The 25,290-nt window shown below is 37.5% G+C and overlaps 1 protein-coding gene across 1 annotated transcript in view; it reads left to right on the top strand.

Moving 5' to 3' along the window:
* Pard3b (par-3 family cell polarity regulator beta) overlaps positions 1–25,290 on the top strand; it is a 965,008-nt gene that overhangs the window by 602,611 nt on the left and 337,107 nt on the right. The window contains exon 16 of the mRNA XM_059278226.1: positions 13,339–13,383. Coding sequence (XP_059134209.1) covers positions 13,339–13,383 — 45 coding nt within the window. The remainder of the gene's footprint in view (positions 1–13,338; positions 13,384–25,290) is intronic.

Below are 25,290 nucleotides of genomic sequence, written 5' to 3'. Positions count from 1 at the left end.
GGAAACAAAAGTAGAACCTCTTTTCCAAAGCAACAGCTCTTCTGACTTAAACCTTGGAATCAAGATATTTCTAGAATATGTAGGTTGGTTTAATCTAGCATCCTTTACAATCAAAGGTCTCATAGCAAGTTAAAAATCCCAAAGACAACACAATAATATACAATATCCAGACTCTCTGTGTATCCATCTTTATGTGCCTTATTTTTATTTTTTTACTCCTTTTTTAAGGATTTTACTTTATTGTTTTAAAACTATATATCTCCTTTTTATGACTATCTATAACTTCTTTCTACTCTCTCAAACCTATGCATATTGTTAAACAGACTATGACCCATTTTGAGGTTTTCTCCCCCATCTGAATCTGTTTTATTGTGTATTTGTAATCCATTTCTGACCAGGAGAGTTTTTAAAGCTGCATGGCTAGCACCAGAGCAGCTGCCATAGCTGCTGGCTCTGCCCCATTCAGCTTTTCAACATGGAGCAGGTACCAAGGAGTCACACTTAGCTCTTCAATTCTGGGAAGCAGTATTAAGTAGCATGCCTGTGTTTTTAAGCCTGCAGGCAGCGGCTGGGAGAATCCTCTCTGTACCACAGCCTGTGGGGGTGACTGTGAGAGCCCGCCACATCAATTAGCTCATGGCAGCTGGCAGCCAGCTCCATCTTGCAGCTGTCAGAAGGCCTGTCTTTGTGCTGTTGATGGCATGAGATTGTGAGACTAGGTAGCCCAGTGTGGCTCCATTTCTGTGTGTTTAGAATCTTTTTTAAGCTTTTTCAGGTCTTTGTGGATCAATGCCCAATGGTGGGCACCAATGTAGAGTGAAATTTCTGGTTCCCACATCATTTTCCCACTTAGGCAGCAGCCATTTTCATAAAATAATCACTTAGAGGCTTAGTATTAATTACAATGTAGACAGACAAATCTCTCCTACCCACCTATTCCCAAATAACCAGTCAGAGGCTTAATATTAATTACAAACTCTTTGGCCTGTGGCTCAGGCTTATTACTAGCTAGTTATTACATCTTAAATTAACCCATTTCTATTCATCTATATTTTTCCACATGGTTGTGGCATCTTGTTCCTTGGGTGACTGGATGGTGTCTCTCCAACTCCACTTTTCTTCCTCCTGGCAGATGCCAGGAAAGCACAAAGAAGGAAGATTCCTATAAGGAACCTCACACAAATGGTCTATTCCCTGACTTGAATTGGTCTTAAAAAAAAATAAAGCAGAGTCTCCATAGCACCAAAATTAAAGACATATCTAAATTGCAACTGCTTATCACATAAGATGAGAAAATGCTCTCTTCCTCTGTTGAAGTTCCCAAGCATCATTGCATATAAACTTGAAAGTGGTCCATATGTTGGGTAGCAAATCTGATGTGTTCCTAGTTAGGAGAGACTGGGATGGAAAAATACTCAAGGAGGAGTAGATCTCAGGGAGGAATTGACCTGGGAAGAGGAATGGTAATGATACACATGGATTTTGAGGCACTCTCAACACAACATAAAACCTAACTGGGAAGAAAGGAAGAATGTTGTATTAGAATTAGTAAGTTTAGAAACACAGTATAATGAGTAAGGTGAAATCTTGAAGGTGACTACTATTCTCAAGGCAGCAGAATATTAGTGAATGTTTAAGGTACAAAGAAAAGTGACAGAAAATGATATTTACATCAATGTGAATTAACCAGTAATGTGTGTGGTAGAGTTGGGAAGCAGAGATAAGTCAAAAATAAGTTGAACTGTAAAAGTCAACCATAGTTTGTTGAAAGTCTTGAGTCAAGATACAAGGATCCTTGGAAGACTAGACAGCTAGCTTTCCCTAACCATTGGTTATGAAGACAGCGTGTAATCAGTCAGAGTCTAGACATGGTGTCCTTTCAATTCACCAGCTCAGATGCATCTTCCCTGTGCTCCAGTGTTTAGAACAGGCAAGTGAAACCCACCTGTTCCCATCATTGCTCTCGTAGTTCCCCTGTATATGAAAGAAGTGGATGATGATGAGAATTCCTAGTTATGGATATGTCCTCAGCTCAGTTCTATCTGCCTTTGTTTGGCTTTAGATGGTAATTGCTAACATGGCTTTGATGGCACTGGGTCTGGGGTTTAGGATGGTTTTATCCATGAGGACAATAATGTTTTAGTATATTAAGTGTATTAAACTATTTTAAATCTTATTTTATTGAAACCAACAAATATCACATTATAGACCATTATCCTGTTTTCACCATGACTTTATGTAGCTGAGTTGAGGAGATGGAGCTGAGAATCTAGGAAAAGGAGGGTAGTTAGAATATGTAGAATAGAGTACTGGCATGGTGAGAGGAGAGAAAAGTCCAGACATGTTTGCACTTTCTCCTCAGTATTGTACAGGGTAGTACTCAGAGCATGGATGCAAAGAAATGATCAAATTAGCTTAAATGGATACCTGAAACTGTGTTTAAGCTCATATAGACTTGGGAATGGTGTCTGTCCTCAAAGCCCATGTAGTCCCCAGACGTATGCATGAGGATGCTATTCAAGATGACAGGGCATCATCTGCCTGGACTAAATGTCGCTGTGGTGCTGCTAAAAAGATCTTAAAAGCAAATTCCAGAAGGCTTGATTCTCTCCAAGAAATATAACTATGCCCTATAGGTATTTTTCAAATTATAAAAATATCAAGCACCAAACAATATAAAATTTATAATTTCTGGCATCCATAAAAGATCAATACATATCCAAAGAAGTATAGAAACATGGACATAATAAGGAGAAAAATCAACAATTAAATCATAGCTGACATAGATAATAGAAACAGAAGACAAGGGCTTTAAAATTATGAGAATTTAAAATTCAACCTACTGAATAGATAAGGAAAATATATCTATGTAGCTATTGATATAGTACATATGAAAAGCCAAATATAATTGGCTTCCATAAATGAGTTTCTGTTCTCCTATGCAAAACCCATTAGCTGGATCTGACTTCAGATTCAGCATTGCAGGAAGCAAGATGGGTAAATAGGAGGAGACACCAAAAGACTTAAAACCTGAAACAGGATGCAAGCAGACGCCCAAAATACCAGGGACCACAGGACAGTGGCAGGTGACTTAATGAGCTCATCACTAGTTTGCCAAACATAGGCATGCTACTTAATACTGCTTCCCAGAATTGAAGAGCTAAGTGTGACTCCTTGGTACCTGCTCCATGTTGAAAAGCTGAATGGGGCAGAGCCAGCAGCTATGGCAGCTGCTCTGGTCCTAGCCATGCAGCTTTAAAAACTCTCCTGGTCAGAAATGGATTACAAATACACAATAAAACAGATTCAGATGGGGGAGAAAACCTCAAAATGGGTCATAGTCTGTTTAACAATATGCATAGGTTTGAGAGAGTAGAAAGAAGTTATAGATAGTCATAAAAAGGATATATATAGTTTTAAAACAATAAAGTAAAATCCTTAAAAAAGGAGTAAAAAAATAAAAATAAGGCACATAAAGATGGATACACAGAGAGTCTGGATATTGTATATTATTGTGTTGTCTTTGGGATTTTTAACTTGCTATGAGACCTTTGATTGTAAAGGATGCTAGATTAAACCAACCTACATATTCTAGAAATATCTTGATTCCAAAGTTTAAGTCAGAAGACAGGGCTCTATTATTTAAAAAAAAGAAAAAAGAAAAACTAATGAACAACATTTTCCAAATAGAACTAAATCTAGAAACTACAGATCTCAATGAGCAAGCACATGCCATGCATAAACAAATAAATAAGGGAATGATACCAAGGCACATTATAATCCGACTGCTTGCATCACAGATGAAGAGGAAATCAGCATACTACATGGAGAGAAAGCATGACAGGAACATGCTGACAGATTTCACAGGAAAATTATAAATGAGAAAGTACAAGCCGTAGAGTAAGATCACTAAACCTCCAGCAGAAATTCTTTGTTTTGTTGTTGTTTTGGTGGGTTTTTTGTTTTGGTTTTTGGTTTTTGGTTTTTCAAGACAAGATTTTTCTTTGTAGCCTTGGCTGTCCTGAAACTCACTCTGTAGACTGGGCTGGCCTCAAACTCACAGTTCCACCTGCCTCTGCTTCCCGAGTGCTGGGATTAAAGGAATGTGCCACCACCATCCAGCCAAGCTAGAATTCTTTACCCACAATAAATATCATTCAAACACAAGGCAAAACAATTGATTTTCTAGACATATAAAAATCTAAAAACATAATCACCATCACCAAGTTCATTATATGAAATATTGAAGTTGAGCCTTCTAGGTGTCAAGAAATGATACCAGCTAGAAAGAAGACAATGATAATTCATTGACATAATTGGTGAGTGTAAAATAAAGACATGAATATTTTGAGGATTGAGAAGGAGTGTTCACTATATATTTTATAGATATTGAAAGGATATTAAACCAATATTATGACCAATACTTTTGGCAACTTAAAGGTAATAGATAAATTTCTTGAAAGTTTCAAACTATCAAGTATGGACCAGTAGAAATCAAGAGTCTGAGTAGCTTTATAGTTCTTAAAGAAATGTAATTCTCTAGTGAAGTCAAATGCTTTATAGGAAGATAAAAATTCTAAGGAAACTTCTAGATAAGTAAAGAAGGAGGATACTTTCTCATCTTAATTCCTGAAGCTAGCTTTACTCTGATACAAATATAAGATAAAGACCTTGTTTAAAAAAGATTAGATTGATATCCTTCATGAATTGACACATAATCCTTTTTTACAATTTTGGAAAATTATAGCCAACAATATGTTTAAAAAATAGCATTTCATCACTAAGGGGACTACCCAAGGAATGCGGTGTTAGTCTTTCGATCTAAGTCACCTACAAACAGGCTAAAAAAGAGCAAAACATTTATATAATCATATCCATGACCTCAGAAAAAACATTTGACATTATCTAATGTCATTTAATGAAAGATATAAATTTAAAACTATTGGAGATGAATTTGAAGTATAACTATACAGAAGCAAGAGAATCATGAAATAGAAAATTCAATATTGTGTTCACCTCTGAGCAGTGTGGGAAGGTTGGAGACCTGAGAACAACTATTAAGCTTCAAAAGAAAAAACACATGTGTTCCTTTCTTTAAAAACATAGAATGTGTAAAATAACACTAACCAAAAAGAGACCATGCGTTTGAAAGAGAGCAAGGAAGGGCTTGTGCAAGGACTTGGAAAGAGGAAAGTGAAAGAAGAAATATAATTATAATCTCAAAAAAAAAGGAAAAAAAGTGACAGCCACCATAAAATAATAATTAACATATATCAAAAAATAAAAACATAATTGATAAATTTTTATTGTATCATGTTCCTACACATGTGCTATAATTTTTTTAGCTCTTTTATATTTAATAAAAGCAAATTTTAAACCTAGGTTTTTACTGTGTATTTTGGGATATCCCATAACAGAGAAGCATTATTTATTCTTCACAGCTTGAGAAAATTCTGACATTTGCATACTGAAAGGAAGGTTTGTTGTACCAAGTATTCAGGGCTTTAAAAATATAGTGTGTTGGAAATATAATGTGATATTTTCTATAAGCAGAGAGAACTGTTATTTCAAGTGTCATATCATGTAACAAACAAGTGTGATTAGTACCAATAAGCCAACTCTAGGAGCCAGCACCCAGGGATCAGTCACATCAGACTCAGCTCAAGAGAAAGAAAAGGTGTGACCAGCCTACCGATCATTCACTTTCTGATAGAAGAATTTGTGTTTATTCTAAACAGTCTATTCTGTTTTGGCCTAGTGCAATCCATACCAGAATTAGATTCCAGTCGTCTTCTCTTGTCCTTCCTTGCCAGAAGTCTGTCTGCCGATTGTGCCACAAGAATTTCACAGAATGTATCTACATTTATGCTCCATGTGTGTGTGAGAGAGAAAGACGGGGGGGGGGCGGAGATAAACAGAGACAGAGGCAGAGGCAGAAACAGAGACAGAGGCAGAGACAGAGACAGAGACAAAGTGACAGAGAGAACATACCACAATGAACAACAGCTGCTTCATTCATTAATTTACACCCCTTTGATGAATGGGCACATCCTAAATGCTGTCCTTTATTATTACAAGTATTTCCCTCACGAAGTAAATATTCATGAGTACCTACAAAATGCCAGGTCTGATTCTTAGTTAAATGGAAGGACAGGGCATCCGTCCTGTTAAAGGTATTCATTATTTGGTGTGGATTAGATGCACAACTAATGCCTAGGATATTTGCCAATTATTTTTGTCCCTAAAATCAGCTTGGAGAAGTAGACATAGTGTTTAAATGTGGTTGTGAAACATATTCCCCAGGGGAGGGAGGGATGAATTTTATTATAATATGCATCAAATGGCAGGTAATATTTGTCTATCATATCAATGCAGAAAGTTGCAAGGCCTGTTGGAAATACCCCTGTGACTTGCTGGAGTGTGAGGGCAGATGTGGCGATGGGATCTGAGCCCACTGTGGTAATCAGAAGTTCCGTGACAATGCGTTTGTGTTCTTTAACCAGTTTCATCCTATGAGGAATTAGTTACATTTTACAGATCAGTTTATTATTAAAAAACAAACAGTAATTAGTTCACAGGCACACCTGTATCAGTATCCAAACCCAAGTCTGCATCAGCTCCAAGCCGGCCCTCCTCTCCCCCTCCATGCTGGCCCCGGGTAAAGGTGTCCTGAGTACTGGGTCATGTGTGGCCCTCCCCAGGTCCTTTCCCCTCCCATGAAGCCTTCACTGATTTTATAGCCCCGTGTCTGTCTGCCTTTTCATGGTTCCTGAGGCAGCACTCCTTTTCTCCTTCTTAAACACAGTTTGTTGTGTTACAAATTTAGATTTTGGTGTTAGGACACAAGTGTGGTCTTGTGAATATTTTGAGCAAATTGGTGTGTATTGAATGAATTCAAAAATGAATGAAGTTAAAAGTGATTTTCCCAATACCCTTTAATGAGTTAAAAACAATAACAGGAAAATATGAAAATTAAGTTTTCCAATGTGTGGTCTAAGATTTCTAAAGTTTATGGAGGAAGAAAGAATTTTTGAAGATCTCAGCGAAAAGTCAGGAACATATGGACAGTCTGATGTGGATGAGGGACACGAGCCTCTGTTTTTGTCCTGTGTCACCATGGCTTGACAATACAGCGTGATATCGGAAGAAAACCTTGGCTACCAAGCTCTGATTAACTTATTGTCTGAGCAGTAACACATCTGAATTGGAACTCTGTGTGGGACGCTTGCCAAGAGATGGTGCGATTAAACATGGGCATTATCTACTGCTGGGTCTGCAGTTTCCTCCTTAGCAAAAGCCTCGTTTTAATGTGTGTCTCGGTGTGTTTGTGTATATATAGATTGTGTATGTATATATGTGTATTGTGTATATGTATATATGTGAGTTTTGTATGTATGTACATTGTGTGTATTATATGTGAGTATGTGTGTGTGTTTATATGTATGTGTACTGTGTGTGCATGTATAAATGTGTGTATGTGTATTGTGTGTATGTATTTGTGTGTGTGTTTGTATGTATGTGTATTATGTGTATACATATGTGCATGTGTGTATTTGTATGTATGTGCATGTGTATGTGTGTGTTTGTATGTATGTGTATTATGTGTTTGTATGTATATTGTGTGTTTGTATGTATGTGTATTATGTTTGTATATGTGTGTATATGTGTATATATTTGTATGTATGTGTATTGTGTGTTTTATATATGTGCATGTGTCTGTGTATGTTTGTATGTATATGTACTGTGTGTTTGTATATGTGTATGTATGTGTGTATGCATGTGTATTGTGCATATGTACAATGTGTGTGTTTCAGAAAATGTAGTAACTTTTCAACACATTAAAAATCCAAAGTGCTGAAAACTCAGAAAAGTCTGTACAGAGAAGTGATATGTCAAATGGTCACTGACATGAGAAAACGCTGTAAATTAAGGCAGTAATAGTTCATGGTTTCTGAGAAGGGAACTTAATTTACAACTAGAATCAGGTTTACATTCCTTAGAAGTTCTGGAAATCCATCACTGGCACAGAAATTGATCTGCTAAAGGAGAGGAAAATTGATTCCTAATATTGGCAATTACATCAATTTTAAGTTCTGAAGGGACAACTCTTGGAAACAAATTTATTAACCACTAAGGAATTACTTGCTACTCTAGAAAATGATCTAAAGAGTAGTATTTATAGCCTCATTTGAAGAGAGATCTTCACTATGGCAGACACCAGCTTCAGGATTGTTGTCTCAATTATGTTAAAGATATTAAGATAAAAAAGTGAAATCAGGCTATCTATATAAAAAGCAAGCTTCGCATCATATTTTTGAGTGCCTCTTTTGCCTCAAAGTATCTGCATATGAAGGAGTGGGAATTTGAACACATTTGCATATTTCCATTCATGACATAGTGTTGGCATTCTCAAAAAGAATAAGTGTAGCTGATGGCAATTTTTATCTGAAGAGATTTGTGCGTGTTAGCAATATACCATATCCTGTCAGCTTAAGAAGAGCATATGGGCCCATTAACTCACCAAATCTGCCACTGTTCTGCAAATTTTTATTAAGCAAGTGAAGTCCCTAATAGTCACTTATGTTATAGAATGCGTGTCAAATGCTATCAATAAGCAAGGGGATTGTTTTCCCCTAGTGAGAAGGCATTTGAAGTGTGTCGGAAGGCTTGACAAAGGAATAAAACACTTTAAGCAAGCACCATATTAATAAAAATGCATCCTACTGGGAGCCAACATGTGAGTGTATTCTGTGTACTTTAATGTCTGCTGCTAACAAGTTTGCAGAGTGCCATCTTGATCATAGACATTTCCCCCTCCGTATTTTCTTTCTCTGAATTCTAACAATGAACCTGGTTGAAATTAAGTGAAAAGAAAAATACGGTCTGTTATTGCTTTAAAAAAAAAGTGTTCTAGGCAGCTGGGCAGTTCTCCTTAGCTTCAAAGACTTACGAATTAGAAACATGGGCAATCATGGCTGCTCAGTTCCCCATGCAAGTCCTCCTGGGGAGTCAGAGGACACACCAGGAAATTAACAAACATCCAGACCAAACAGTGTCCTCTTTATTAAGCACCTGTGGCAATGAAGCCAAATAGTGTTCATCAATTGTGTGTTGAATGTCAGGAAACAGGAGGTTAGTACAGAAATCCCATTAGCTAACTACAGCCAGAGAAACTTGGAAAGGGACAACTTCATGGTTATCTCTAAGCCTTTAATAATGCCTGTAGTGAAACAGTGGCTGTAATAAGAATGCGTCCAAACGCCATCTTCAGAAGAACTCAACATTTCATTCATATCTCTTCAATTGCTAGAATATTCCTTGGCTATACCCAAGAGCAAATAATCACAGTCCTTGTATAAAAACGAAGGAGAATGTGATGAACTCCAGAAACTTTATAAAGGGAGAAAAGTCAAGCCATCTTCCATCAGAACAAGGATGGAAAACCTCCAGGCCCTTCCCCCACCAATGCTCTTCCTTTGTGCTTTGGGTTCCTTGCTGTCTCGGAACAGGAGGCCTTCCTCAGGAGAGGCACACTCAGTTTTCAGTTTCTTATACAAGCCTTGCGTTCGACAGTACAGAGCTGCCATGAGCCATGTTCCGACCATTTCAGTCACTGCACTATCTCAATATAATGCAACGAAACAACCACATTTGAGCACCAGCCCCAAGAGATAACTAATAGTTGCTCTAAGGTGATGTGGGTTATAAAGGAAGTTGGGTATTAATTATAATACTTGCCATTTAAAAAATTGGTGGTGTGTGTAATTTTACCTCATTTTCTCATTTGCCACTGTTATTTAAATTGCTTCCCAGCACTAAGCATGTGCATAAAAGATGATTGTTCCAAATTTAACCTTTTAAATAAAATGTGCTCTATTAATTAAGTCGTTACTGCTCCCTCTCTTTTTCATTATGTTTGTTCATTTTTCACTGGTCCTAAAGATAGACATCTGTGTCAGAGAATATTTGGGAGAAAGACCCCTAATTTTTATGCCTATCACCCATCTGGATTTTCCACACTTTAAAAAGAAATAGTTTATTTTAGTGTTCTAAAGAATTTCAACTTGTCAATTATTAAAATAATGATAAGTATTCCTCCTAGGGATAATAGACATTATTCAGCCAAAAAGTTAAGAAGTTCCTTGAAAAACCTAATGTGACTAGGAAATTTGCAATACTTAGATTTAAAAAAAAAAAAGAAAAAAAGAAAGAAAACCACAAAGACAGAAGCAAGGCAGCATCGAAAGTTTTGCCTGCCTGGAAACCCCATTTTTAGAAAAGCTGTGTGAGGTAAGACCCTTCACTCAACTGTGTTTTCCATGCACGTCTTCCAAAGCAAAGTGAGCTACAGTCAGATACCCTGAGGAGGAGTGTCCACAGTGGCTCTTTGTCTTTTGGATAGCACACGAAAGCACCCGGTGCCCTGCTAAGGTGTGATATGTCCTCACTTATTCTCTCTGTATTTCTTTATGGTCCTGAGGAAGTATAATTGTCAGCACCATCACGACCAAATTCATCCATCAGCATTCTCACTGCTTCTACTATCAAAAGTTTTAAGTACGGATCTGTGCTGAGTCATTTTTCACAATTTTCTTCATTTTATCTCCCCTAAGTTCCTGTGTGCTCCTCGTATTCCCATTCTTCACACGGGAAAGTAGGAGTTAAAAAGAGTGTAGTCGTTTTCCTAGTAACACTGGCATCTGTCAGCTATCACCAGTCACGTTGCTGTGCCTTTCTCTTTAGTGTCTCGGGAATGATGACCATAGCTAAGGTATTGTATATGTTAACATGTGATTTTCCAAGCCCTTAGCATGTTTTACCTCTGCCATCAACACCACAAATCTGTGAAATGCCAACATTTCACTCATTCACAGTAGTGAAACTGAAGCGAACAAAGTTAAAATGACTCCTAAGATACTTATCAAAATAATGCTAAAACTTTTAATAATAGAACAAAACTTGTCAAGTTTCTAAACCAGGTTCCTAACTCTCAAGAATACTTCTCATATGTTAGGTGAGAAGAAATAGTTTAGGTTGAATACATTTGAACTTTTAATTTCCAAACATGCTAATCAGAATTACAGCCAGCATCATTTATGTTAGTCTGCAAAAATAATTTTTTTGACAGTCCAAGACAGCCTTAAATTTGTCCAGATAACCCTCCCTCCACCTCCAAAGTTCTAGGATTCCAAGCATGCACTCCATACCTGGCCCAGATCTCTGTCTAATGTTATAAATTCAAATAAGAAGAATGCTGATTTTTCTAATATATCGTTGTTTAAATGTTTCCCTGTATTTAATTTGTGCCATTGTTTGTTCTTAAAATCCCTCAGCTAGCAAATCTTCTGTGATTGTCACGGAGACCAAGGAGCAGTTAAGACTGTCTTTTAATCTCTGCTCCTTCAGCTGATGAGATGCAGGCCACCGAGACATGAATGTAGTACTTGTTTCCCAGATTGTTAGGAAGGTTAAAATAATTAAATAGATGTAAAATACATAGCGTAGAACCTGTGTGTTACAAGTGCTCAGCAATACCGGCTACTGTTATTTTTAGTTATCAGCATAGTTGATTTGGGGTATTTTTCTACTTATACTGTAGATTCCACTGTATGTATTTTTAGGCACAACAAGGAAAGAACTTGGCCATCAGTGCCTGATAAGTACTGTGTGACTTACCACCCAACTATACATGCAACCAAGTCTAGCAAGATCCTTAGACAGTTGAGAACAGGATAACCGTAGGCAAGCAGTGCTTTTAATTCCAACATAAAGAAATAGCCAAGAAAGGATGGCAGGGGAGTGGCTGATTATGTGTGGTGACTGGGTCAGTTAAATATGACTGATGTGGGCAGAGGGAAGAGACAGGCTCCTTAGGGAAGACAGAGGTGGTCTTCCTGGTCTTCACATTCTGCTTCACCTTGTTTTCAGTCCTTGGGTACCAGAGGCTTATAGAATGGCATGGACATTAGTAAATGGTGAATGAAGGGACAGCAGTGCTTGGATACTGATGTGGTTATCCACAGAGCATTGTTTAGGAATTCTATGTCTGTGTCCAGGGGACATATTGATTAGTGGTTTTCACATACTGTCTTTTTTCTGATATTAATATCAGTTTTACAATAACCCTATGTGACACAGTGGGAATCCTTTCTCTATGCTTTTTTTCTAGTAGGGAATTGTAGAATCCATATTATTTATTTCAGTATTTGATAAAATTCACCTGTGATGTCACCCAGTCCTAGAGTGATCTTTGAGGGAAAGTTTTACTTACAAACTCATTTTAAAATTTAGCTATTAGGCAATACATATGACTTTTTTCTATGTTTTTAAGCTTTACTAACCTGTGCCTTTCAAGAGTTTTTTTTTCCCCATTTCTTGAGATCTGTATAAATCTTGACCTAATTCTTCCACATGGTTGAGGTATGAGCTGTCATTATTTCTAAGTGAACTCCTGAACTATGAAACTTGCCACGGCAGTGGTTGGGAGTGGGCATCATTTTCATGTCTGTGTGAAGGTCAAATGCTGTTTTCTTTCTATTTGGTATTGGTTTTCTAAATCATAGGGACATGGGGGGGGGCGTGTCTCTGAAGATATCAGAAAAAAATAGTAAGATGGTTCTGCGCTTTACAAACGCCATATACATTGACTTCCCTGACTATCATATATGGTATATATATTATATATAATATATATCATATATCATGCCTTTATTGCAAGGGACACCACTAGATTCTTCCATGTCCCCTTTCTGCCCAGTCTCCAGGAAGCTGTTTAGACTGAAAGCAGGGGTGATCATGGTGTTCACTATATTTGTTTTCCAACTTTATAAGTCCATCCTTTGTGACCTAATGTCTACTTTGTTGAATAGTATTATTATAAATTTTGTCCTTTCTTCATAAAAATCTTTCCTTTTTCCCCCCTGTCTATTTTAACCAGATATAGAAGACTGGTCCTTGAGTCTTGACTTGAATATGTACATATATATTGCTTTAATGCTTAAGGAGCTTTATTATCTATTATATATCCCAAGGCCCTTGAATTTAGTTCTTCCCTAACAGACATCAAAGAAAGAACCCAGTTAAAAGAACTGCAAGGTCTGAAAATGTTTTATAAGTGTCTCATTCATAGAAGGCCTAATAAACATAGCTCTTCATAGTTGACTATAAAAAGTCTGTGGATAAAATTGAGGCACCCCAGGATAGGCGGGAAGAAAAGAAAAACCTCAAATCTTTGTCAGTAAAAGATTTAATTTGTTATGAGTCTATATTAATTTATGGTTTTAAAATTCTGATTTACAGGCAGGTCTAATCCTCGTCTCTTTTATTTCTTCTCTTCAGTGCCGGATGAAAGCAAAGCTCAGTCACTGGCTGATCGCAGATCGGGTAAGAAATTCCTTGTAACTGGCTCTCTCTTCCTGGAAATCGCTGGCTGTGTTTTAGTAGCATTTGGACCCTGTTTCTAGGCCCCAGCCAGTGAAAGGCTTTCTAATTAATACATGAGTTGTCTCTGTCTTCCACAAAGATGAATTATCGCTTGGCTGTGTGCATAATGGCATAATGCATGCTGACTCAAAATGTTCAAGAGACGAAAGGTTTCCAAAATAATTATCATAAAACCAAAAATCTTAAACCTACACCCTAGACGAACACTTTCAAGAAACAAAAACATTGAATAGGAAAGCTAAGAAAGTTTGTAAAATTTTCCTACATGACTTTCCCATTAAAATTGGGAGACAGAGAATATCAAAGGAAGATGCAGTCATTTCTTGGGAAAAAAAATACTAATGTTGCCTGTTATCAGAAGGGACTGTGCCAGAGATGGCTGTATTATCCCTCTTCCTCCTCCTGAATTAACCCCCACGCTGTTCCCTCTGGGGGTCTTCCAGGTCTTACTCTACTCCAATGAGGCGCCTTGTGTATCAATCCCAAGCCTTCCTTTCTCTTCTTTGTGGCCTCCCTTCTCTTCTGTCCTTGAAACTGGCTTTCTCTTCCTCTCTGTTCTTCCCTCGGGATCCTCCATATCATCTATGCCTATTATTTGCAAACACATAAAGTTGCTAAGATAGCAAATGCTGCAGTGATCTCCTACCTCTAGGGGTGTCTCATCTTGTGAAAAAAAAAAACAAAAAAACACCCATTTGACTCAGGCAGGCCACTCTGCAGAGGGGCTATGGTTGGCATTCCTCCCGTGCTGAAACGAAGAATTCTTCCCCATTGCTGTGTCTGTGCACCAGTTACCTTTCCAGTAGGAAGTGGCATTGATGCCTCATTAACTTTGTCATGTTCCAGGGCAAGATTATGTTTTTTTCTTTTTCTCCTTCTTTAGATTTTCTAATGACTGCAGCAGGAAACACCTGCTTCATGATTCTTAGGTTCCCCCTTCCATGCTTCCCATTAAGAGTGTTTATAAACTGGGTTTGTGAAAATGAGCAAATAATAAGTTTTGTGGCTATTTCCAAAAATTCCAATCTTATTTTAATCTTAGTTTTCAAAAAAAAAACAAAAAACAAAAACACCTTTTGCTGGTAATCAAAAGTGACCGTCACTCTTTTGAGCTGAGAATATCATCTTAGCTTATTGCTATAATATTTTAGTTAAATTTAAATGTTGGCTTTTATCTAATGTGATATAAATATTTATGAAGAACTACTCTACAAAACTTGAAATAATGACCTTACAGATTTTGAGAAATCAAAATTGGCAGGATTCATAGCTGGCAGATAGATATCTTATAAAATTCTGCATGGCAGCTTTACCTCAGGTAGCAGATAGAAATAGTACCAGCAAGCCTTATATTATATGAAACACATTGTTAAAATATAGTAAATCACATAAAGATTTGTTACTAATATATAATCACCCTAACAGTCATTGTTCTTATATCTTGAGACCTTCTACATAATCACTGCCTCAGAGTTTATTGTTGAACATCCATTGACTCTGTGTAAATGTGAAAAAAACATCAACTTTATCTTACCTGGGCCTCTGAGGCATCAACCACTTAAAGATTAAGACAAGTAAGAAATCGGATAACTTTAGAGCAAGCATGACATAAAATGAAGAGGGCTAAACAAAATCTTTAATTATATACTAATACGTTACAGTGAACAAGTGCATCCTATACAACATTAGATACTTGTGAGAAAATACAGAGCATCATTAGAGAAAAATATGTGACTAAGTTTTATAAATGGATATGCTCCAAGAATGTACCCCCTAAAGTTTTTACATAGTGTTTTGAAAGTTAACCTTAAATACGATTTTCTTTAAACATTCATCTTTCATGTAAAAACTCAACTCCCATATGTATTCTATATTCATGTAGAGCCATGGTTCTCAACCTGTGGGTTGCAACCCTTCTGGGAGTTGAACAACCCTTTCACAGGGGTCACATGCTTATCAAATATCCTGCATATCAGATATTTACATTACAATTAAAAACTTTAGCAAAATTACAGTTATGAAGTAGCAACAAAACTAATTTTATGGTTGGGAGTCGCCACAACAGGAGGAACTCTGTTAAAGGGCTGCAGCATTAGGAAGGTTGAGAACCACTAATCTGAGGAATTTCTCATGGGAAGTTGGTGATGCAGGTGGTGGTGATATGAAGGCAACAAAGGATTCAGGATTCCTTTAATTCTGACGACTTAAGTTAAATCATATGTAAACTTTACAGGAAATAAATAGATTATATGTAGCTAGGCAGATAATTGGCAAAATATAGAATGATAGACAAGATAGATAGATAGATAGATAGATAGATAGATAGATAGATAGATAGATAGATAATAAATCTGCAACGTCAAACTTATATGGGTTCTCTGTAGCCACAAATTGTCAGGCTTGTATATTTTGCCTTGTAAGGGACCAGGATCATACATCTGGTAATATTCAAGTGATCCCTTGAAGTTTTCTTGAAATACGATTTTTCCTTCCCCAAATCCTGTCTTTGGAATACTTAAGTAATAGATCAGCATCCTTTTGGCTAAGAAGAGTAGCTTTCTCTTTAATTCCAGAAATGTGGACAGCTTTAACATTATCCAAGACTATCAGGAAGTTAAAGTAAATTAAATTGTATATGCTGACTTAAGTCTACCATCCATCTTATTTGGGAGATATTCAACATTTAATAAATTCATTTGAGTTGAGCTATCTTCTGAGTCAGCTTCTTAGTGAGTAGAGAGTCACTGTATGCCAAGTTCCATCTGCTGGTCTGGCTTGGGCGCATCCCAATTTTGTGACAAGATTTTTGGCACCTTTTCCTTGGCTTAATCTTTAAGTGGTTGATGCCTCAGGGATAAAATTATATCAAAGGCCCAGGTAAGATAAATCTTTCTATAATTTTTGGCTCACAATGGTGGTTCCCTTCACCCCTTCTGGGATCAACACATTATTCTTGAGATTCCCATAACAACCTGCTCACTGTATGAGCTTTCCCTGGGGGGAAATTCATTCCATCCTGTTACCTCAGTGAGGTCTGTAATCTTGTGGGATCTTCTCCATGCAAGGGAGGTCTTTATGTCTACAGAATGGTAAGACCCACCCAGAGAAGTTAGAAATAAAATACCCTTTGTTTAGTTCCTTTAAGAAAACAACACAAGTTTTAGTGAGCCTTGAAAAATATTTAACGTCTTTCCCAATCTACTAATTGTACAAAATTCATACCCTAGAAATGTAAGACAGAAAAAAAATGTAATTAAACAAGAAAACTGATTTTTTTATTATTTTTTTATTTTTTGAGATTAAGATACTATTACATCATTAACCTCTTCCATTTCCTCCCCCTTGCTCTCTCAAGTACATGGCCCCATTTTCTGTAATTGTTTATATAAGTGAGTGAAAGTGTGTGTGTGTGTGTGTGTGTGTGTGTGTGTGTGTGTGTGTTCCTAGAAACATAACTCAGTTTATATAATGTTACCTATACATATATGGTTTTAGTGCTGGCCACTTGGTATTGAATAACCAATTTTAAGATGACTTCCATATTCTGAAGGCACCTTAGAATCCAGAGAAAATGGAATCAACTTGGTGCTTGATGTTTAAAGTTTTTGCTGTAATATTGACTATACTAAAAGTGATAAAGGATATCTGTGATACTTGTTCTTTAATTTCCCTGTCTATATACTGAACCTCAATCATTAGTTCAGTGTTCCTCCTGTATTCAGTACGAAGGGGATTATAAATTTTGCTTCCTTTTTTTTTTCCTACTGTGTCATCTTCTTTTTCTGTTGTTTTGATTTACTGCTTGGAGCTGTTTTAATATGTATTGACTGTCTGCAGGAATCTGTGCTGACCCAGCTCTTTAAGATGATGCAGTACTGAGAAAGCCAGGGACTTCTTCTTTACGAGCTCTGACATATTAATTAGCAAAATGGACTAAAAAGCTTTCCGATTTCTGTTTTAATTTCTTATATTCTAAAATACCTGTCTGTATAGCTGTAAAACAGGCAAATCTGTGAAAGTAATGGTGGGCAGTAAGTACAGACCTTCTTTGAATCCAGTTTATCCATTAAGGAAAATATACTTATTAGCAACTGAGGTGGATTTCTGCATACCAGAAGCCTTGCAGCCATGACATTTAGCTGATGGCTGACACAGTTGATTGATGTAGAAATAGAACCTCAGGGCATTTAAACCTGATCTCCCACATGGTCACTGTGGGCTTAGGGAATGATCCTACATATTGTGCTTCAGGGCAACTTGTGTTTTCCTAGAATGTTCCTCATACCCCATGGCCCCAAGAACTGAGAATATTGGAAAATATAGATCCTTACATCCCATTCTGTTGGGAACACATGACCAACACACATATCTGAAACATCTGTATTCCCCTTTTGTAAACTTGGCTAATTGAAAAAGGAACACATATTCCAGACTGTGATACTCCCATGAAGATTATCACATTGAAATGTGTTCATTTTGCCGTTGTTTCTCCTCATGAAATATGAAAGTCTGTATGTATATGAATGAGTGGGTCAAGTTGATAGTTATAGGAAAGAGAAAATGTGTGTGCCTTGATTATAGATTATATTGAAGAGCCTATGATATGCGTTCTTGTCACCAAACTCAGAAATTAATATGGAGTTGTTACTTTGGCAGACCTTCTTTTCTGTTCTAAGTGCAATGTGTATAATCATCAAATGTATGTATTTTCTAAGTGTGACCTAAAAAGTTTCTGAAACTTTGTAAAAGATTAGAGCTTTTAAGATGGGTATGTTGGTGCATGCCTATAAGCTCAGCACTCAGGAGATAGTGGTTAGAAGAGCTGAGTTCAGATCCAGCCTTGACTAGATGTAAGTTTCAGGCCAACTTGAGCTACATGTGACACCTTGTTTTAAATAAAAAGTAACAATAAAAACGATAAAAAGCTTTTAAAGGAAAAATGATTTTGGACAGTAACTTCACTATAAGGAAATTTTACTCAGTGAAATTTCATAAGTTTGTCTTTGTTCCCACTTTTTTAGAAAATCAAAATTGAAATGTATTTCTTTAATAATAATATGTAAACCACAAGCCATTTTTCATATTTGAGTGTTCTAGTTGGGTTGCTGCTATCCATGAATCTTTGAGATTTCTGTGGATGAATACATCAAAATTCAGTGTTAGTGGTTAGTGGGCTTGAGCCTTTATTCTTTCCTCGTCAGTTAGTTAAGAAAACACAACATAGATATCTGTTTATGTGCTGGGAAACTTGCAATCCTTTGCCATTTGTTATATTGGTTAAATGTAGCATTTGATAGGAGAAACATATATGTAGGTGGAGTTTTTCTGTGTCTCAGCAGCCATTTCCCAAATAATCACTGAGTCTTAATATTAATTACAAATGCTTGGCCAATAGCTCAGGCTTGTTACTAGCAATTCTTACATTTTAAATTAACCCATATTCTTTATTCACACTCTGCCATTTGCCTGTACCTTTATTAGCATGGCATGTTCATCTCCTGCTCCCTCTGCATCTGCTCAAGACTCCTCTGACTCCACCCTTCCTCATCCCAGTATTCTGTTTTTCTCAGGCTGTCTCACCCAATCACTTCCTGCCCAGCTATTGGCCAATCAGCTTTTTATTAACAATGAGAGCAATACATATTTACAGTGCACAGAAGGATTATTTCACAGCACATATACATTTCCCTCTGTCTCCAGCTTTGGCTTACTTTTCAAAAGGATTAGGATATTATCATTAGAAAATTAGCAACATTCATATATCATGTACAAACTTGATTAGGAAGCAGCCTTGGCATTCTCTATGCTGTAAAAGATTACTAAATACTGAGATCTCTAAAATTTTATGAATCAAACAGAATTAGAAACAAATATACCCAACCAGTCCTTTTTATAAGATTTAAATATAAAGCAGGTTTGTGTATCTCTCTAAATTTCATAAGTAAATACAGATATTCTTTCAAATTAAATTTCAAAATAAGTTATTTTGCTCCTCTTCATGTGTATTACAAATCTCTGTATTACTTACTCTCTGTTGCTATAATAAGCACCATGACCAAAAGTAAGTTAAGAATACAAGAGTTTATTTTGGATTGTGGTTCCAGAGGGCTAGAGTCCACAGTAACAGGAAAGGCATGGCTTAAGCAGGAGCAGGAAGCTGACTGATCACATCCACACACAGGAAGCAGAGAGACCAAGAAGAAAGTGAGGCCAGGCTACAAACTCTCAAAGCCCATCCTTAGTGACGTACTTTTTCCAGCAAAGGTGTACCTCCTGGAGCAGTGGTTCTCAACTTCCTAATGATACAGTGCTTTAATACAGTTTATGTTGTGGTGACTCACAACCATAAAATTATTTCATTGCTACTTCATAACTGTAATTTTGCTACTGTTATGAATCATAATATAAACATCTTAGGCAACCCCTGTGAAAGGGTCGCCAAAGGGGTCACAACCCACTGATTGAGAAACACTGCCCTAAAGGGTCCATAACCTTTCCAAACAGCACTACCAACTGGGGACCCAGTGTCCAGAACATGAACCTATGAAGGACATTGTCATGCTTCTTTCTGTGCTAGAAATATCAAGGGAAATAAGACATCATTCTGCCTTAGAAAAATCATCACTATGTGTAAACACCCATGAAATATCAGTTCAGTGCATTCTCACTGAAGAGGGCAGTACAGAAATGTCGCAGGAGAGGTAGCACTTGATGTCTTTGGCATGGAGAATGGTTGTCAGGTTTGGGAATGGGTATGTTTCCATAGGAGACTGAGGAGGCTAAAGATGACATCAAGACTTAGAAAAGGTTAATGAGCTAACTCATTGAGGAATATGCAAATATTGAGCATCAAGGCATATACAAGAAATATAGGCAATTCTGAGTAGACAAAGTGCAAAGGGGGAGTTATAAAGTTCCAGTCAAGAGAGAAGGCAAAGGTGTATCTAATTTCATCATACCTGCTCTGCACAGATTAAAGGGGGGAAATATGATCATTTTGTATTCTGGTGGCTGTAGAGCCTTGAAAAAACTAATAAGGAAAATATAATGTCAAGAATGTATATGTAAGTGATTAGAACTGGAAAGAAGAGAGATAGATACATTTAGGTAATAATGACTTGCGATGTACCTTTATATAAAAATAAACCTAGTAGATGAGTGAAACAGATTTGGTGTGCTTGTGGACATTGCCAGTCAGATGTTGCTTCACCATGTTGCATAAGAAAACCAAAAGCCAATATTGGCATGTTAATCACGTATGTGCAGACAGTCTGGCCCTTTCTGATTTCAGCCACACAGAGCATAGGTTTAACATCAACCCATGAGTTAGGACCATGTTTCATTTATGTGCCTGTAATTTTCTGTGGACCAGTAGTTTCCTGTGTATGTACCTTTGACAACAAGGGTAACAAGATAGAGCTGGTTGAGAAAAGAAATAAATCCATAAGTTATGTACTAGAGTCTTCTGTTAAGTGCCTGGAGAGGAAGGAAGCAAGATAAGCAGGAATAGACCGAGTGCGGCAATCTGAAAGGGTCTGTGGAGGAGACGTTTTGTACACAACGGCAGAGGAACAGTGCACAGAAAGCGGAAATGAGAAGAAAGGAAGGAGTGGTCCCTCATCCTAACCCCAGTCGCCACAGGTGAAGTGAGAAACTTGATTTGAGAGAGCTAAAGGGAAACAAGATCCTGAGTGGCCAGCTAGACTTCAATTAAGACCAAGAGGCCAGAGAATTTCAGAGATGAGATTGAAATTGAAGAGCAATTTAACAGCCCTGGAAAGGCTCAAGGAGACAAGTGTGTGATGGAGGAAACGGTCAGAGAGTGAGCCACACTGAAGTTAGAGGGTGTTGCAAGCCTCTCAGCACAGAAAAGACAGGCGAGGATCTCCACAGCTTCACGTGACCAAGTGGATGTAGTGATGGGCCTGGAATTTAGATGGCTTTGCAAGTCACCGAGAGAACTGGCCCGAGCTTGTCTGGTGAAGAGAGAAAAGGTTCGGCTCCCCCTGAGACTCCATGGTGACCCGAATGGGCCCTTCTTTCTCATGGCCTTCTTTGTCTGATGAAAGAGGAGATGGAGAATTAGTGCTGGGAATTTGGCTCAGTGTATGAAGTGCTTGTCATGCAAACATGAGAACCAGATTTTATCACCTTCGAACTCAGGTAAATGCCACATGGGCACGGCAGCCTACCTTGAAGCTGAACCAGAAATCCTAGTCCTTCAGAGGCCAAGATAAGGGTACTCTAGAGCAAATGAAACAGCAAGTTTGGGGTACTGGGAGAGACACTACCTCAGAAAATAAGGCAGAGAGAGATGGAGGAAGATACTCAAGGTCAATTTGTGGCCCACACATGAAAACACACATATCCACATCCATAACATGTATTACCTTCACACATTCAAAGACACACACACATACACACACACACACACACACACACACACACACACACACACACACACTGAATATACATGCAAAAACAAAAACAAAAAAGAATTTGCAAAACAGAGTGGTCCCAAGGTAGGAAAATGCTAAATGTTTCACTATATGTACAAATCGAAAGGTGTCTTTAGCTGGAGTTAGTTTCAGTAGACTGGGGGGGGGGAGGGGGTAGAGGAGGAATTGAGCATACAAGAAAGTACCAGAAAGGGGGCCGAGCTCCTGTCTCCACTTCACCTTATCACTTCCTTGTAGCTAGAGTTTTCCTGCCTGGCCCACAGTCAGGACAAATCTCTCTCACCTGCCAGTCCCACAGCCATTCAGACCCAACCAAGTAAACACAGAGACTTATATTGCTTACAAACTGTATAGCTGTGGCAGGCTTCTTGCTAACTGTTCTTATATCTTAAATTAATCCATTTCTATAAATCTATACCTTGCCATGTGGCTCGTAGCTTACTGTCATCTTCACATGTTGCTTGTCATGGCGGCAGCTGGCAGTGTCTCCCTCCTCCTTCCTGTTCTCTCAATTCTCCTCTCTGTTAGTCCCACCCCGCCTGTACTTCCTGCGTGGCCACTGGCCAATCAGTGTTTTATTTTTTGACCAATCAGAGCACATACAGACCATCCCACAGCACTTCCTCTCTCTGCCCAGCCATATCACTTCCTGTTTCCTCCTTCCAAGTGCTGGGATGAAAGGTGTGTGCCACCACTGCCTGACCTCTATGGTTAACTAGTGGCTAGCTCTGCCCTCTAATCTCCAGGCAAGCTTTATTTGTTACAGCACAAACAAAATATCACCACAATAAATAGGATAGAAAAGGCTTAGGTGATCTTTCTAGAAAGTTCAGAGAAAAGTATATGATCTTTCTAAAAGGTTAAGAGAAAATAGAGGTGTATCTAGGGAATATAGGAAAACTTGGTTTTTGTTGGTTTATTTCATGTTCCATTAATTAAACACTCTAAGCTCTGTCTATGAGTTAAGAGAAAGATATTTGAGAGAGAAGAAGAAGCAGGAAAGAGGCTGTTGTTAGAGGTGTAGAATTAAGAAGGTAGTCCTGTAGCAGGTGCTTTGGGAGAGTGAGCTTAGACTGCAGGGAGGGGTGGGTTCACCTGCAGTGTGGATGAGGGTGTCCGTAGAAAGCATGAGAAAATTAAGGATGCTTGTGGTGCCCATTTTCTGATGTTAAATCAGTAGAACATGCTGACCTTGTAGGGTTGGCAAACTGACTGACCAAGGTAATCAGAAACACATAGGTAACAGCTAATGCGTGAGGGAATTGGGATATAAGTTACTGAAAAAATAGAAAGGCAACTGAAAACGTATGTTTTAAGCTGGGTGTGGAGGCATATTCATGTAATCCTGGTACTCAAGACAGAGGCCAAAGAATTGCCATGAGTTTAAGGCCAGCCTGGAATACATAGTGAGACTCTGTCTCAAAAATGTTTATTTGTTAGAACATATACATATACATACAAAACATATACATTATACAGACACAGACACATTTGTGGGTCACAGAACATGGGAACTAAATGAAACACAACATTCTTCCTATACAACAAGCTGATTTTCCAGAATTGTCTGAGGTTTCAAGAAAATGGTCTCACACTACCTCCTCAATGACAGAGCCGAGCTTCAGATGGAACCTCTTGCTTTGGGGACTTCATTTCTGCCAGTTTGGAGAGCTTCATGATCTTAAAGACCTTTCAAGTTCTCTCAGTTTCCTCAAACCCAGAATGAACAGTGGAAAGATGGAGTTATTTGACACAGTATTGGTAATATTGCCTTTAATGTCTTATCACTCTGCTTGGAGTACTTTCCTCCTGCTGTCACAGAGCTGGTGTGAGGTTGGGTGCAGATAGCTCATTAAGTTTAGACATCGAACTCTCACTTGGCACCTGTCAATTCTCATGTGGCCATCTCGCACCATTTTCTTAAATGCAGATGTTCACTCTGGAATTTAGAAACACATTTGGAATTGTTGGTTCCACATCACCACTTGTTAAACATATAAGGCACAATTCCCATGACTAATGAAGTCTGGGACTTCCACCGCTTTGAGGAACTTGACACCCTTGACTGTCTTTCTGGGATTGCTTTCCACTTAGTTAAACAATTCAAAAATTTTGGAAACTCTAAAATTTCTAAATAAACTTTTAAAACATAATGCTTTTAATTAAAAAGAAACCTATAACTACTTTAAAACACAGTGGCAACTTCTTTGGAATTAATTCAGAATTAATTTTTTTCTATGCATTTATCTTGAGAGAAAAAAAATGAAATACATCATCATAATGAAAAGGGCAAGTGTAAACAGCTGATTGTGAAGTCTGAGAACTTCCCCAAAGTTGCTCATATATCTGCTTCTGTATGCTTGTTACCCCTTTACCTTAATATATTGATCTACATTATGAGATTCTCATAACAAGATTTTATTATCCCATCCCTCTCATTATTCAGAATTAGATATTTTTATCTTGGAAAATAAAATTTACTGTGTGTTAAAGCATGCGGATTATTTTAGGACTTTAACATTGGAAACTTAAAGTTAAGATCACTCTTTGAGGATGAAGCATTTTATGTGTAAATCAGTTGTGGAAAAACTAAACTAAGCAACTAAGACTCTAACTCCTATGATCCAGGAAGATTCTGGACTACCAACTTTGTATCTCAAACATCTATGGGAAATTTATTGTCTGTATTAACTAATGAAGATAGACATATCTGCAAGGACTTAAATGTTTAGTTTTCTCAACTAAAATCAAGTAACACATTATATTGGAAATTCAAGTTTAAAGCTCAGGGAAATTGAAAATAAGCTCTGACATAGGAACTCACCAATTTGGTTGAATAATAATATAAAATAAGATATCCCTTAAATTTTATTTTTATAAATCTTATGAAAATTGTAATATCAACTAATGGTTAGAATATTCCAGAATGCATTTATTTTGACACTGTTATGACTTTATATTAGATAAGTTGGGGTGTACACATATATATGGGGTTCATAAATGAAATGAAATTTTTCCATGAGGCTGAAACATCCGAAGATACCCATTTCAAGGAGAATTCCAATTACTTAAATTCTGTTCCTGCAGCTCTCAGTATCTTTGCTAAGACCCTATCACCATGCTGTGACCTACTGTCCCAGGTCCACCTTTTGCCACCGACATTCCCTGACCTACCCAATCTTCATCTGCACACATCTTGTTAGGTTACATATGTCTCTGGGTTGTGATTTTTATGTCTTTTATCTTTTTTACACTTTCTTGTCCCGATAACCTATTCTTCTGACAAGCCAGCTATAAAGCAGGTTCTGACAAGCCTTTTATCAGGTTCAATTAATTCCTGGAGAAGCTCAGAGGACTCAGGGAAACACTTGACTTATATTACAGAGGA

This window comes from Peromyscus eremicus, chromosome 13 (assembly GCF_949786415.1).
Source record: "Peromyscus eremicus chromosome 13, PerEre_H2_v1, whole genome shotgun sequence".
Classification (NCBI taxonomy): domain Eukaryota; kingdom Metazoa; phylum Chordata; class Mammalia; order Rodentia; family Cricetidae; genus Peromyscus; species Peromyscus eremicus.
The sequence above is the reverse complement of the archived record's forward strand: the minus strand, read 5'-3'. Positions and strand labels throughout refer to the sequence as shown.